The sequence below is a fragment of the Lissotriton helveticus genome, chromosome 11, assembly GCF_964261635.1.
Source record: "Lissotriton helveticus chromosome 11, aLisHel1.1, whole genome shotgun sequence".
Taxonomy (NCBI): domain Eukaryota; kingdom Metazoa; phylum Chordata; class Amphibia; order Caudata; family Salamandridae; genus Lissotriton; species Lissotriton helveticus.
In genome coordinates this window covers 1,005,132,195-1,005,148,425 of record NC_136072.1, presented here as the reverse complement: position 1 = coordinate 1,005,148,425, position 16,231 = coordinate 1,005,132,195, and the positions used below count along the sequence as shown (strand labels likewise).

The 16,231-nt window shown below is 47.5% G+C and overlaps 1 protein-coding gene across 10 annotated transcripts in view; it reads left to right on the top strand.

The window, feature by feature from the left end:
- The window catches only part of ACACB (acetyl-CoA carboxylase beta), a 2,338,068-nt gene that overhangs the window by 679,773 nt on the left and 1,642,064 nt on the right, over positions 1-16,231 (top strand). For all 10 annotated transcript variants that reach the window (XM_078667379.1, XM_078667377.1, XM_078667383.1 and 7 more), the window contains 2 exons: positions 2,393-2,502; positions 2,614-2,724. In XM_078667379.1, the coding sequence (XP_078523505.1) occupies positions 2,393-2,502; positions 2,614-2,724 (221 nt within the window). The remainder of the gene's footprint in view (positions 1-2,392; positions 2,503-2,613; positions 2,725-16,231) is intronic.

The following is a 16,231-nucleotide window of genomic DNA, read 5'->3' as shown; positions in this document are numbered from 1 at the left end:
CAGCGCAGGTAAGTTGAAGACGCACCGAGCAGGTGGGATTGCCCACGCCTGGTCACCGCCAGCAGTGGGGGCACACCACAGCGCCGAGGCCTCCGGACCGGGGCAGCGGGCGATGAGAGTTGGTTCAACGCCTGCCTGAATGATATAGGGAGCGGAGGCTAGGCCGAAGGCACCACCGTCCGCAGACGGCCATAACACACGGGGCACTGCTCCCCGATCCTGGCCCGGCCACAGCAGGAGAGACCACCAGGGACCACGGGGCGCCAACAGCAGGATCACCAGGCCGGGCCCCGGCCAGCAACCAGGCAGGAGAGTTCAGCGGCCGCCCCCCAGGGCCAGGATCATCAGATGGCAGGATAAAGGCGGGTTGGTGGCACCACCGCAGGAGGGGGGCCACACCACAAGGCAGGAGCACACCGCCGCGGGATCCGGAACTCCCCCAGAATCAGCAGCAAAGTCCTTGCCGCGAAGCGCAGCCCAGCCGCAGCCGGCCCCACACTGGGGTCCTCGTCCGCGGCGCGAAGGCAGGCCAGCCCCCACAGCGGAGGGCCGCAGGAGCACGTGGAGTGCGGAGGACAGCGCCAGCCAGGGAGGGCACACACACAAGGGGGGCAGGAGGGGGACGCCACCCGCAGCCCTGATCCCAGCAGCGCCGCGCCCCCAGCAGGACCAGGCCTAGACCCCAGACCGCAGCCGAGGCAAGCGCCAGGCCCCGAGCAGGCCGCAACACCGCAGAACCGGGCCAGATAGCAAGCAGCACCCAGCCCCCCCGGCGGATCCCCCGCGAGGCGAGACCTACCACACAACGACACGCAGGCTGCAGCAGGAGGCACCGCGGCACCGCGGCGGCCCTCAGTCGTCAGCAGCGCGGGGTAGGTGCAGGCAGTCCCGCGGCGCGAGGGTCCAGCGCCGACCACGAGGACCAGAGCACCGCACAGAAGGCGTCACTAACCACCAGAAAGGGCTCAGCAGGTAGTCTCGCTGTGGCTGACTGGTAGCCGGTGTTGTAGTGCAGCAAGGACTGCGACGGCTACAGGATTATGTCGAATTTAAGCGCTTGGCCGGCAGAGCCCACTTAGAGTGCGGCCATCTTGCAGCCGGCCAAGCCACGCCCCTTCGACCAGGAATCACTCTTTAAGTCTCGACTTGTGCAGAGATTTTTGAAGGGGTTAACACATTTGTTCTTCCCTTCTCATTTCATTATTCCCTAGTGGGACCTTAATTTAGTCCTTACCTTCTTGATGTGTGCACTTTTCGAGCAACAGTACAACTGTCCCCTCTGGCTGCTCTCTTGTTCGGGTTACGGGTGGATGACCAACTCTTTGTAGGGTGCGTGGGACCAAAGAAGGGGCATGCTGTACAAAGGAAGACCATATCATGCTGGGTCATTCTATGCATAAAAATGTTACATCTTAGCAAAGAAACAGCCTCCGTAAAGCTTAAGGCGCCATTCTACCAGGGCAAAGGCAGCCACCACGGCTCTCCAGTGTGGTGATCCAGTTGCTGATATCTGCCAAGCGGCCATGTGGGCATCTCTGCACACATTCACCAGACACTATTGCCTGGATTCTCAGGTCCGTAGGGAGGGCCTGTTTGGCCGCTCTGTCTTGCCAGATTTCTTGGTTTAAAGCTTTTCCACAGTCCCACCTCCAGTGAAGGTTTTCCTAGGGTATCTGTTCAAAGGTAAGGAATCTATGGCTAAATGTTTCTATCCTATGAACAAGTTACTTACCTTCAGTAACACCTTATCTGGTAGAGACATGATCTAGCCGCAGATTCCTTACAGACCATCCCATCCTACCCACACTGCGCATTAGTCTTTAGTGGCAAGGGATGTTCTTCTTCAGGGCCCTAGTTGCTTTTAACACACCATTGTCGGTCACTACATGGCTCCGCGCTTGTGATGTTGAAGGTCGTGAAAAGTACTGATGCCAGCGAGCCGGGGTAGTGTCTATATGGATGACGCGGACGTCATGCTGATGACGAACCCAACACCTACGACGTCACGCGAAGTCGTCCTTCATCACCTATCGGCTCGCAGGGGTACTGCTATCAAAAATTTCAAGGTAAGGAATCTGCGACTGGATCATGTCTCTACTAGATAAGGCCTTACCGAAGGTAAATAACTTGTACTGCTCTGCTTATTTTTACTCATTCTGGTTTCTCTTTTTCTCACTTTGTTTCACTCTGCTCCTCTCTTCCTTTAGGTAGTACAAATATCTGCTGAATTTGTGTTCACTTCTTATGTATATTTAGACAGTAGTATTTTCGTAACAAGTACTACACATAATCTGCTTGATCTCTCTGTGTTGCAGTCCTATACCTGCTTCTTTGTCTGGATGCCATTTGTATTTCAGTCACTGTGGTTGTTAATGTTGCTCTATATAATCAGATCTAGTGTTGGATTGGACCCCAGAAGATTACCAGCTGCAGAAAATAGTCAGTGTTCCCTCCGAGATGTACGAGCGTGGCTGTGTGAGAGATGTGGATGAAGGCCTTGAGGTAAGGGATTAATCACTAGAAGTCAGTGTGCGCATTGTGCATTGGTTTTAATTGTGTACTGTGTTGAGTAATGAAATCAACTGATTGGAAATGTTTCTAACCCTCTTTAAGGCAGCTGAAAGAATTGGTTACCCTGTGATGATCAAGGCATCAGAAGGTGGCGGTGGCAAGGGAATTAGAAAATCAGAGACTGCTGAGGATTTCCCTAATTTCTACAGACAAGTAGGCATTTTTCCTTGTTTCTTTCTTAATTAGTAGTCCAGTTTGGAATTGGGTCTGAAGCTCCTGTTGTAAGGTGATAGATATAAAGGAAACAATGTTTTAACATGGTAAAACTTCAACAAAAAAAACTAAAACCAAAAATGTAAAGTAACACATTTACCCTACTCCTGTACTTGCCAATTTACCATTATGTTTATTTTCTGGAAATATGAGCTTCTGATATAGACTTCTTAACACAGATTCCTCACCTTGTGAATTTCCACAGGCGCCAGTCTGGATCAAAAAACGTTCATAGCAATTCCTTTGCACATCAGCACTTGGCTCAGTTTGGTTCTGCTTCTAGTCTGGCCCTCCTTGTACATGACCTCAGGCCAATATATCAATCTGCACCGCCTCCTCGCGCAGGCATAATTTCCTTTTTTTCCCAATCCTGCTGATGCGTATCTGGAGCTTGAATCCTGTTATACCTGACAGTTTTTCCCATAAATGTTCTCTAGTGTGCATTGTCACCTCTGAAGATTACAGATTTTAAGCCATGTTACAACTGTAGCCACCAGATATCTGTGACAGACACTAATAACGCATGTCTATGGTGCCTCCGCTCCAAACATGACTCGCCGTTGTGTCCATGTTGCGTCAATTTGAATTAGAAGGCTTCCCACAAATTTGAGGCCAAGCTTGTTGTTGCTGAACTCAGTTGATCAAAAAGCCGCAAGGGTCGAACTCTTGGGTATGGTGGTCCCAGTAGAAGTCAAGGGCACAGATGTGCTCCCGTTATCAGTAGTCATTGAGGTCAAAGGGCTCTGGCAAGTCCAAAAAGTCACACTAAAACATAGACTATCAAAACATGGGTCTTCTTCATCTCGCCACCCAGTCTCATGAAGCACCAAGCACCTGTTCCATCATGCAGAGCTGATTCCGAAACTAGTCCTTCAGCTTGTTCCCAAATGGACAGTGATGCCACAGCAGTTGCAGCAACTAAAGGTAGCTATGGAGGAGATTTTTGGTGGTACACCAGATCCCTCAGGGGCACCTACGGGCCCCATGGATGAGAGGATGCTCCCAGTTGGGTTTCATTCGGCGAATCCTTCCACCATGCCTACTGTGTTCCTCGACCTCACAGGTCGACCATTTCCCTGGTATCGGCGGCAATGGCTATCGCCTTGGTGCCACCCATGATTTCACCTGTGTCTTCATATTTAACATCATGTTAGACGTCATGACCAAAGCAAACAACTCAAGAATCAACGCCGATACTGACGTCACTATTGGCGCAGGGCACTGTGCCAATAGATTTATCTGACTCGGACAACCATGCCTGACTGCCCAGGACTTAAAATTATACTGAACCACACACTTGTGTCCAACAATATAACACTGGATACTGATTATAAAAATGACAACCAGTATAATGCTGATGGCAACATATTTGATATCCAGTGATCTGGACAATTTGCCAGACAGTGGTCTATCTTCACCTAACCCTGTGGCTACTGAGGAGTCCGCCTCCTTGGCATCAAAGATTTGGTTCTAAAGGTCCAACCCAAAAAGCTTATAGAGGTTCTCAACCCAACACAATCCAGCTAGGAGCCACTACCCCTGCCTTTAACCCCTTTGCTGCTGGACCTCTCCCCCTACCCCCTTCCCCATGTACTTAGCCTTTTTTGGCTATTTGGCGTAGTTTGCGATTAGGTCCCCATAACTTTCTGTCCACATCAGGGATCCACGCCAAATTTGATTGTAAAGGTACCCAATATTTGTGGATTTCCCTAAACGTGACTGAGAAATTAGCCAAAATACCACTCCTTTTTTTTTTTTTTTTAGGGGAAAAATGGGAAAAAGTGCTGCAGAAGAAAGCTTTTGTTTTTCCCCTGTAAATGGTATCAATGAAGGGTTGGTGCTAAAATGAACATCTTATCAACTTTCAAGACCAGGCAGACTTTTGTCAGAAAGCTAACATTTTCCACACAATTTTTGACATTTTAGTGCGACATTGCCTATTTTTAGGTCGATCCTAGTGCAGCGCGCATGCGTTGCACTGCGAGACTTCATGTAAGGGCTTGAGAAAGCTCACCACACGCTTGTGCGTGTGTTTTTGTTTGTGTCATAGGCTATTGGGCTTTGTGTGCGTCTTTCTCAGAAAGATAGCATGCAATCGGGCAAAGGCGATTGCTTGCGGTTACTCGCACTGGCCACATCTGTTTTCAAATACCGTGCCCAGACACGGGCGCGATAATTGAAAACAGATCGCTCGCTGTGGCGCACGCGCACCACTTGCGGGCTTCTTTGTTGAACGCTGTCAGTTGAGTCACTTTATGCCCCAAAGTCAATGAAAATGTGTACTACTATTTATGTGTGTTTGCGGATTGTTCATGTTTTTGGGTGTCAAGATCTGGTCATCATAGTTGAGGCCTGCAAAATACTGTTCTGAAGCAGACTCAAAGCTTCAGTTCTGTCCTCTGGTAGGCTCGGCAGTGTCTACCGTGACTGTATTCTTTCGGTCCAGAAAGTTCAGGGCGAAGTTTATGTTTCAAGTGACAAGACACATGTTGGAACCCATTCTGAAGGTAAAGGGCCGTGCCATAGAGGGGTCACAAACCATGCAGGAGAGTGGATCGAGCAGTCAGGCCTGCAGGGAGAGATGGCGGGCCATTTTCCCAGTCGCAGCGTCCACCACTTTCACTTCTGCTCATATTTTATTTTTTAACTTTCACAAAGGCTTGGGAAGGGTGCTCTGTCTTTTTCGCCGAACCACTGGGTGGTTTAAGGTGGGGGAGCATCTTCGCACAGTCTGACCTTTAATGTTCAAATAATCTTTAATATTCATGTGCAAGGGCCGGCCGGGGAAGATGGGAAAGACAGAGTCCCTTTCAGCCTCTGCGACCATTGTTCAGCACAACACACCACTTCTTCAAAGCGCTCCTTCCTGCCAGGGCGGACGAAGGCGATGTCTGCTCCCCTTTGTCCGCCCCTCGCCCGCGCCCTGACTCCTCACTCGTAGGTTCCCAGCAGCACTCAGACCTGGGTAAAGCCAGGCACGGGACCTTTCAGCTGCAATTAATGGCCCACAATTGGGGATCGGGAGATGAAAGGCATCGCTTCACAGCCGCATTAGTGGGATTAAGACACTGATAGGCGAATTGACGGGGGCCCTAAGCCCCACGCCCTCTGTGAATCAGCAGCCCTCCCTCTTCTCACAATGCCGGCACCGTCTCATTTCTATCTTCTCTGGTCAGTCCCAGGTGGCTCCATGTTATCTTATCTGCCCGCATGCGGGTGCTCCTGAGAAGCAGGTAAGACAGGTGCTGAGCCAATCTCGGCCAGGAACTTTAGGCTCTTAAACTACAAAGTGAAGGAGGGTTAAGGGGAGGAGTAAATGCACTCACAGATTAACTGTGTTGTAATACGCGATTAATTATGCATAGTTGGGTCAGTTCTAGAAACAGACAAAGATGGCGTCTGTCAGTTGTTTGCCATCTGATCATGGTGCACGCCCTGCTCATCCTGTGTCTAGGAGCCCCTGCGTTTGTACTTATGCCTCTCGGGGAAGGTGGGGGTTGGGGGCTTCAAAGACCTGAATCCCATCTGAGGTAACCAGCAACTCAAGGGCTGGCCTGACCAGACTTGCCTCATGCAGAAGTGCCATTGCCATGGGATCTGCCACTCTTTCTTCTGTAAGTTTACTTGCATGTGAACCCCGAAATAGACACATTGAGCAGTAACATGTTCTCCAAGGCCCTAGTACTGCTCGTATTCTACTTCACCCTATTAAGTCTAACATACAGCTCCGTGCCTCCGGGCATCAGAACTGCCCCCTCTCTGAGCCACTGAGGCCAATATATTCAGCACCATCTTGGAGCACCAGCCCGTTTTGTTTTAGTGCTTTCCTGCAATGGGCACGCCCTCTACCTTAAGAAAAGACTGACACCAAATGCAAAATGCATTTTTAAAGTGGAGAAAATCAACATTAGGAGAAGCATTCTTTTTGCCTCCATGGTGAGCATTTATAACGCACCACACCGTTGTTCATTCCTGAAATTGTAGTGTAAATGAGCGGCAATGAATGGTCGTTAAATATGAAAAGAAATAAACTAATCTAGCGTTAAAAAAAAAGCACACTACATTACAGCATGGGCCTAGTGTCTAAAGAAATTGACCCAAAATACCCGTTGTTTAACGGGGACTGTGCCATAAAAGGAAATGTTTGAATACATGCATGCACACGCCGAGAGGCACACATTACATCTTGCGTTACCAGATTAAACAAACCAGTTCACACCGGAGGCATCTCTCCTCGGTGCCTGCCAATGATTCTGCCAGGCAATGCCCTTTTAATATTGCACTGCTTGACCACAGTTCCCAGTAGTACAACCGAAAAAGCATTGGCATAGCCAATAGGTCTAACCTTTGGGACCTTATAAGTGTTTACTTATCTAACACAATATCCTTGGTGCAACAACATCAAGTGTTGCATGGCTAAACACTTATAAGTTCCCAAAGGTGAGACCTATTGGCTATGCCGATGCTTGTTCCTATTGTTTGTGCCTCCAACCTCTTTCCAGTTAGTGGTAGAAATGGGTTTGAAACCAATAATGGATCCCGGAAAACTATACATTTCTGAAAAGTAGAAGTAGACAAAATTCTGAATTCAGCAAGGGGTCATTTGTGTAGATCCTTCAAGGTTTTCCTATAGAAAGCAACAGTTAAAATAACAGCCATTTGTGCCTACGATTTCATCTGTAACTTCTATTAAGTATGGTGGATTTTCGAAAGATTTATACCGTTACGTCCGCTGGACCCTTCTGGTTGCGGGGATATATAGGACTTGTAGGTTCACCAAGAACCTGAGGTACCCAGAGCCAATAACTGAGCTGTGCTTGCAATTGTTTTTTGTGTTGTATGGACACCCAAAGTTGTCTTACCTCCCAATCCCCTGCAACCTCAAATATAGCTAAAAAAAAATCTAATTTCTCTCACATTTCTCTGTGGGATCACCATGCTGGCACAAATTTCCTACCACCCAGTGCTCCTCTCAGTCTTTTGAGCAAAGTGAAACTTCACTTGTGTGGGTGAGCCAAGCGCCTGTGACTGGTAAGGGCCAAAAACATAGGGATTGAGTGGGATAGCACAGCAAGTTCTAAGCGCTATATTTTTTTATATACAGTCTTAGGCTGACTGCATTGGACACCCACCCACGTGAGGTATCATTTTTCTCCGTAGACTTAGGAGGAGAACTCTGGGTGGTAGGAAATTTTAATCTGGAGACCTGGGGCAATGCTGGGTGGTAGGAAGTTTGTGTCGGCACGGTGATCCCACCTCTTTCCCACACAAAAATGCTATTTTTTTTCTTCGTTAAATGTGAGGTTTGCATGGGATTCTGGGTGGGAAAATGTTGTGAGATCCACGCACTCCCCCGGGGGCCTAGTTTTCAGAAATGTCTAGGTTTGGTAGGTCTCCCTATACTGCTGCCGAGCCCTGGGCCAAAAACGCAGATGACCCTTGAAAAACCAGGTCATTTTGTGATAGATAATTTTGATGTCTCCATAATATGTTTTGGGCCCTTCCCTGTGGCGGGTACATGGCCCACCCACACAAGTGAGGTGCCATTTTTATCGGGCGACCTGGGGCAATGCTGGCTGGGAGAAAGTTTGTGTCGGCACAATGATCCCAGAACTTTCCCACACAGAATGTGAGGAAAGTGTGATTTTTTTTTTTTTAGCTAAATTTGAGGTTTCTGTAGATTCTATGTAGGAAAACAAACATTGGGAGATCCATGCAATCCACACATCCCCATGGTGTTTAGTTTTAAAAAATGTCTGGGTTTGGTAGTTTTCCCTAGATGCCCCTTGAGTCCGGGAACAACAACACAGGTAACTCATCGCAAAGCCAAGTCTTTTTGTGATAGATCATTTTGAAGTCTCCACAGTAAGTTTTGGACTATTTCCTGTCGCAGGCACTAGGATTACCCACACAAGTGAGGTACCATTTTGATTGTGAAACTTGGAGGAATGCTGGGTGGGTGGAAGTTTGTGGCTCCCCACATATTCCAGAACTTTTCATTACAGAAATGTGAAGAAAATGTGTTCATTTACAAAGTTTGAGGTTTGCAAGGGATTCAGGGTAACAGAACCTGAGGCGATTCCCCTGGGTGTCTAGTTTTCAAAAGTGGACAGATTTGCTAAGTTTCTAGTGCCTGAGCTAGGGTTCAAAATCCACAGCTAGACACATCGCGTCAAAAGGGACAGTTTTCACTGAAAAAATGTTAAATTGTCCATGTTGTGTTTTGCGCCGATTCTTGCACTAGGCCTACCTACACAAACGAGGTACCATTTTTATCGGAAGACCTGGGGGAACGCTGGGTGGTAGGAAATTTGTGGTTTCTTTCTGATTCTGGAAACTTATGGCACAGTAATGCAAGGAAAATATGTGACTAGTCACATTTTAAGGTTTGCAGGACATTGTGGGTAAGAAAACTTGTTGGGATCCACGAACGAAACACCACTATGTACTTCCCTAGGTGTTTAGTGTATGAAAATATCTAGAGTTGGTAGATTTTCCCTAGCAAGAATATACACCTTGGCAGAGAAAGACATAAAAGACAATTATTACTTCACAACCATCTATTCCTCAAGCACCCACACACACTTGTTGGATTTGGCACGAGGGTGAGTGATGGTTCAATATGTAAAATTTTATTAAGAGATTTCACAAAAATAAAATGCACTCTTAATAATTGAAAGAACAAAAAAATGAACTAGTGACTCACAGCTAGGGAGCTGTAAAACCGCGAAAAGGTCCCAACTGCTTTACAGGCCATTCACACACCTTTCGTACGTGATACACACAAGGCCATTCACACCGCCAGCCGTGGAACCAACACATTACAACATTCACAAAAAGAGACAATGTACACACTGCTAGAGAAAGACAGACAAGACAATTATTACTGCAAACCATCTATTCCTCAAATACACACACATACTTGTTGGATTTGGCACAAGGGTGAGTGATGGATCAATATATACAATTTTATTAACAAAAGTTTTCACAAAAATTGAATGCACTGTTAATAATTGAAAGTTAAAAAAACTGAACCAGTAACGTGCAGCCCATGCGCTGTAAAGCTGCAGCAAGGCAACAACCTCTTTACAGGCCATTCATGCACCTTTCATTGGTGAGAACCACACAAAACCATTAACACCTCTAGCCGGGGCCCAACACATTACAACCCTCACATCAACAGACAGTGCCATTCAAGGACCCATCAGGTTCTTGCGCACACATACCTGACACAGCGAATACACCGGCTGATGGATTGTGTGGACTGGCACTTGCCTACCAGTGTTTGTGTATGTACGTGTATAGGCCAGCAGCAAGTCACTACTCTCACACTGCCAGCCAAGCACCAGTCCACGCACATTGCCAGCCAAGCACCAGTCCACGCACACTGCCAGCCAAGCACCAGTCCACGCACACCACCAGCCAAACGCCAGTCCATGCACACCGCCAGCCACACATCAGTCCACGCACACCGCCAGCCAAGCACCAGTTCAAGCACCTTCCAGCCAAGCGCCAATCCACACACACCGCCTGCCAAGCGCCAGTCCACGCACACCGCCTGCCAAGCGCCAGTCCACGCACACCGCCTACCAAGCGCCAGTCCACGCACACCGCCTGCCAAGGGGCAGTCCACGCATACCACCAGCCAAGCGCCAGTCCACACATGGTGCCAGCCAGTCCACACACTGCCAGCCAAGTGCCAGTCCACGCACACACTGCCAGCCAAACGCCAGTCCACGCACACCGCCAGCCCACGTTAGTCCACGCAACCGCCAGCCAAGCACCAGTTCAAGCACCCGCCAGCCAAGCGCTAGTCCACACACGGCCCCTGCCAAGCACCAGTCCACACACACCGCTTGCCAAGCACCAGTCCAAGCACACCGCCTGCCAAGCGCCAGTTCACGCACACCACCTGCCAAGTGCCAGTCCACGCACACCGCCTGCCAAGGACCAGTCCACGCATACCGCCAGCTGAGCGCCAGTCCACACACAGTGCCAGCCAGTCCACCCACACCGCCAGCCAAGTGCCAGTCCCTGCACACTGCCAGCCAAGTGCCAGTCCCTGCACACTGCCAGCCAAGGGCCAGTCCCTGCACACTGCCAGCCAAGTGCCAGTCCCTGCAGACTGCCAGCCAAGTGCCAGTCCCTGCACACTGCCAGCCAAGTGCCAGTCCCTGCACACTGCCAGCCAAGTGCCAGTCCCTGCACACTGCCAGCCAAGTGCCAGTCCATGCACACCACCAGCCAACCGCAAGTCCATGCACACTGCCAGGCAGTCCACGCACACGGACAGCCAAGCGCCAGTGAACACACAACGCCTGCCTAGCGCCAGTCGACACACACCGTCTGTCTAGCGGCATTCGACACAGACCACCTGGCAAGCGCCAGTCCACACACACCGCCCCAACCGCCAATCAACACACACCGCCAGCCAAGAGCCAGTCCATGCACACTGCCAGCCAAGTGCCAGTCCACGCACATCACCAGCCAAGCACTAATCCATGCGCACTGCCAGCCAAGTACCAGTTCAAGCACATTGCCATATTTTTTTTTCTTTCTTTTTTGAAAAAGAAAACAAATTGTGAGTAGATACAAAATTACAAACACAAAAGCTCTAACAAAATCCATTGCACTAATGCCAACCTTGAAACTGAACATAAAATATAAAACAATACAGAACAGGCCGTTCACTTCTAAGCTCATAGATGCTCCCAAAAACATTTTTGCGTGTGGTACATTCTAAAGCAAGCAGGCACACACAGCGCAGGTTTAGAAGGACAGTCAGGGAAGTACAAACAAGTCTCCTTCCGCGCACCTCTTTGCATACAGACTCTACATGTCCTACAGGGAAAGTCTTTTTTGGGCGTGGGAGGAATGCGATCAGAACAATGTCGATCTTTCAGTCTAGCCACATCCTCCACCACTCCAACTCAAGGAACACTTGCCTGTTCCACTACAAGTCTGCCTGTTATAGACTCCTGAAACTTAACAAAAGTCATCCTTGACTCTGGAGAACAAGTCTTGAACACAATAAAACCATTACAAGTTGCTAAGTGGAAAAAAATAGATAGCCAACTTCTTACTTCTTATACCAAATGTAAACCTCTGATCTACTTTATCAACACCACCCATGTGCCTATTGTAGTCTAAAAGGCACTTCAGCAGCCTGACCCCAGTCACAGGTGATGTACTTTCATCATGTATGGTAGTCAGCATGTAGACATCTCTCCTTTCTGCAGACTTCAGTGCTAGAAGTTCTTCACTACGTAAAGCACTGCACTGATCCTCTCAAGCTTTTAACAAACCAGTTCTTTTGGGAAACCTTTACGGTTAAAGCAGATCATGCCACAAGCAACATTGTCCACTTTGACCAATTCCCTGAACAACTGCATACTAGTGTAGAAGTTTTCTACATATAAATGGTGACATTTGTTAAAAAGTCCGCTACCAAGTTCCAATACAATTTTCTCACTCACTCCGAAAGTGACAACCAGCGGGGTCAATCCTATAATCCCTATCAGTATACACCCTGAAATTAGAGACATATCCAGTCCTGCTCTCACACAGCATATACATCTTAATTCCATAACGTAACCTCTTGCTAGGAATGTAATGCCTAAAAAACAAGCAGCCTTTGAACAAGACCAAAAACTCATCCACAGCTATTTCTTTCCCTGAAGCTTAGATCTCAGAAAATTGATCTATAAAGTGATCAAGGACAGTCCGAATCTTAAAAAGACACTCACGGTCACAGTGATCTCATGGCAACGCTAAACTACTATTGGAATGCAGTATCCGGAGCAGAAGCAAATAACGATCACGACTCAATGATTGGAGGAAATATAGCCGTTGACATCAAGGGACTAGTAGACCAATATGATGACATTGACGGCTTCCTTATCAAGGCCATCAAAAAAAGTTAAATCCAAGAACTTCTTCAACTCATGCATATTTGTGGGAATCCACTGAGTAGCTCTAGAGAGAGAAATGCCTCTTGCTGCACTATAGGCACATCAATGTCATCCTCTAACACAGAAGCTAAACAAGCTGCTACTATTAGACCATTTACAAAAAGCACATTCATGCAGGTAAATGATACTCATTTAGAGTAAATAGTACAAAAAACTTTTTCTTACAAAACTCCTGCAACTACACAATTCAGAACTACCAGTGATGAAACTGTAACCTGGAACATCAGTCAAAAGAGCAAAAGCTTTGAACTAGAAAAAAAAGGAGAAATAAAACATTAGAAAACGCTATGTTACTACCCAAATGCCAGTACACACACTGACAGCCAATCTCGAGACACACAAAAAAATGTTTCCTAGTGTCTCGTGGTTTTCTGTCCCCCTTGGGGCAGATGGGCTTATAAGTAGGGCCAATCTGCCACCAAAGGGGACACAAAAACAACCAAAAGTAAATATTAAGCAATGCCCCATCCCATTGGGGCAACCCTTACCCAAGGGGCCGCCCCCAAACATAAGTATATACATATCCTTGGTGCTAGTGGGTTTTCTGTCCCCCTGGGAGCCGATGGGCCTCAAAATAGGGCCGGTTTGCTTCAAAAGGGGGCAGAAAATTGCCAAAAGTAATTTACAAAACTTCTTAGCACCAATACATGCGACCCTTACCAAGCGGCAACCCCAAACATAAAGATATACATATCCCTGGTGCTGGTGGGTTTTCTGGCCCCCGTGGGGGCAGTTTGGACTCCAAATAGGCCCAATCTACCCATGGGGGGCAGAAAAATGCCAAAAGTATGTTAAAAAAAAGTTGTTATTAGCCACAATAGGGGCGATCCTTGCCCAAACATAAAAAGAAATCCATGGTGCTAGTGGGTTTTACGCCCTCCTCCTTCCCCCAGGCAGAGGGGCATCAAAGTAGGCTTGGTTTCCCCCTGGGAGCAGAAAATGGCTGAACGAAAAAATTTGCTAATATTAGTGGGGCCATGTGCGATCGTGCAGCAGGAATGCCCTGCAAACAGACATCGGGGAGAGGAAAAACTCAGTTTGAGGCATGTGTGCTGTAGATACACATGCTTTTCATACTCCTGCCATCTAGTTTTGGGTCCAGATGTTTGCAAGTTGTTTTTCTTCGAATAATTATTTTCCAGTCACGGGGTAAGGTGACTCCTCCTTTTGGTGATACTGCGCGTGGGCATCGACTCCATGGTTGGATTGTTTTCTTTCCGTCATCCAGTTCGGACTTGTATTTCTTTTCTCCGATTCGAAACCGTCCATCGGGATCCCTTCGGTGCGCAATTCACTCTACCCCAGTATGTATTGTTTTCGATCGCATTTTCCACCTTTTTTCGTGTCGAAATTTTAGAAAACTTTATCTAGATTATCAAAAAAACTCTAACTGCGGCCTTTGGGACTACCTCTTTCCTCGGTCGACTTCTATTTCAAGAACCAGCATCCAGCCTTCCGTTGATTGAACAGACACTGTTTCAATTCTGTCCTCGATGTCATTCCAAACATCCGCGCACCGACCAGCATAATGTCTGTAACCTCTGTCTCTCCCCAGAACATAAGGCAGAAGACTGCGACACGTGTTGATCATTCCGATCCAAGAAGACTCTACAGGACTGTCTGGCTCGACGAAGAGACATGCACCGACAAGGTATCGAGGACATGGCGGATATCTTTGGGGACGAAATCGAGAAGGTAGAAATGGCAGCGGAAGAAGAGGCCTACTCCCCTCAGGACTCCGATTCAGGGTTAGAGGTCGAACTCGAGTCCCACATCGTTCCGGCTGGACGGGGTTCTGTGAGTTCTAAAGCCCCTTTACCCACCAAACCTACTCCAACAAAACAAAAGGCTATTGGGCCACCACTTCCAACAGGCCATAGTCAGCACTTAGACTCTGGTTCAAACGCCCTCCCTTCCGGCTCGGCACTGAAACAGCACGTCAAGCCTTCCTGCTCGGGCTGGAGCCATGATGAGACCCCTTCAGTCCCGAAACTTCTCAGATCGAATGAGAAAAAAGTGAAATCCAGCTCGGGCACCGAACATTTCGGCACCGAAACAAAAAGATACTCCTTTACAAACACCGGAGTAGATTTTAGAAAAAATGAAAGAAATTCTGGATCCCAAACAGAAGAAAATTCACATAAATCCTTGTCACATAACAACAAAACCAGTAATACCTTCAAAAAGGAAATCAAATACTGATTATAAAATTCCTCTCAAACAGAAAAAGTACATAGCTACTCGCCCTATTCATATTCCTCAAGCCCCTCTACCTTCTTCACCAATACCCATTTTACCACATACAGATCCTCTGCACATTACACCATCAGGTTCTCCTAACACAAATTCTGATATAGAAGAGGATGATGGCAATTAAAATCAGCCACCATCAGATCCCTGGTAGGACTATAACATCGATCCACCTCAAGATACAGACCCGGATCTATACCCAGCAGAACCTTCCCCTCGTGATGATAATACTGCATATCCGGAATTAATTGCTGGGTTGCTAATTACCACAGAGTGACTATACACAAAGAAGCACTAGAGGAAGATTTTTTATTTGAAACATTACAAAACACACACAGAACAACACAAATGTTGCCTATTTTTAAAGGTATGTTGAGACATATTTATTTATTTTAAAGGTTTTATATAGCGCTGGCTAGACATAGGGGTATCAGAATGCTTTACAGTAGTTTGAGGAGGTACAGTACTAAGAACATTTGATCGAAAACATTGCAATAAGCACCATTACACCGAAGGAAGCAGATAAATATGAGTGCTGTTTACAAAACTACCATATTAAGCTAAAGAGGGCAGTGAGTAATTAGGCTAGGGTGGGTGGGTGAAGGAGAAAAGAAAGGCAAAGGAGAGGAACAAAGAACACTTGATCAAAAACATTGCAGTTAGAACCATTATACCAAAGGAAGCGGATAAAGACGAATGCTATTTACAAAAGTACAATATTAAGCTAAAGAGGGCATTGAGTAATTAGGCTAGGGTGTGTGGATGAAGGAGAGAAGAAAAGATAAATTACGGAGACAAAGAGTGTAGTAGTTAGGAGAACAGGAGAACAGTGGGAGGCCGTGAATAAGGCTAGATGTCATCTGTAAAGATAGAGATAGGGAGGGGGGATTGAGGGGAGAGAGTAGCCTGAGGGAGGGGAGTTAGGAGGGAGACTGGGTAGGAGAGAGAATTGGAGGTCAATAGAGGGGAGCCTGACGGGGGCGCAGAGTGGGAGTCAGTGTCAGAGGTAGGTATTAAGGACCCCAGTATTTGTTGAGGAGGTGCAGTTTAAGGTCTTTTTTGAAGTTGAAGTAGGAAGGGTTACAGCGTAGGTCTTTAGGCAGGGAGTTCCAGATGGAAGGAGCGTTTCCGAAGAAGGAGCGAGCTTGTGTGCATTTCTTCTTTAGCAGAGGGGGGATAAGAATGAGGGCGATAGTGCTCCTCTTCGGTCGGGCGCAGCCCGCTTT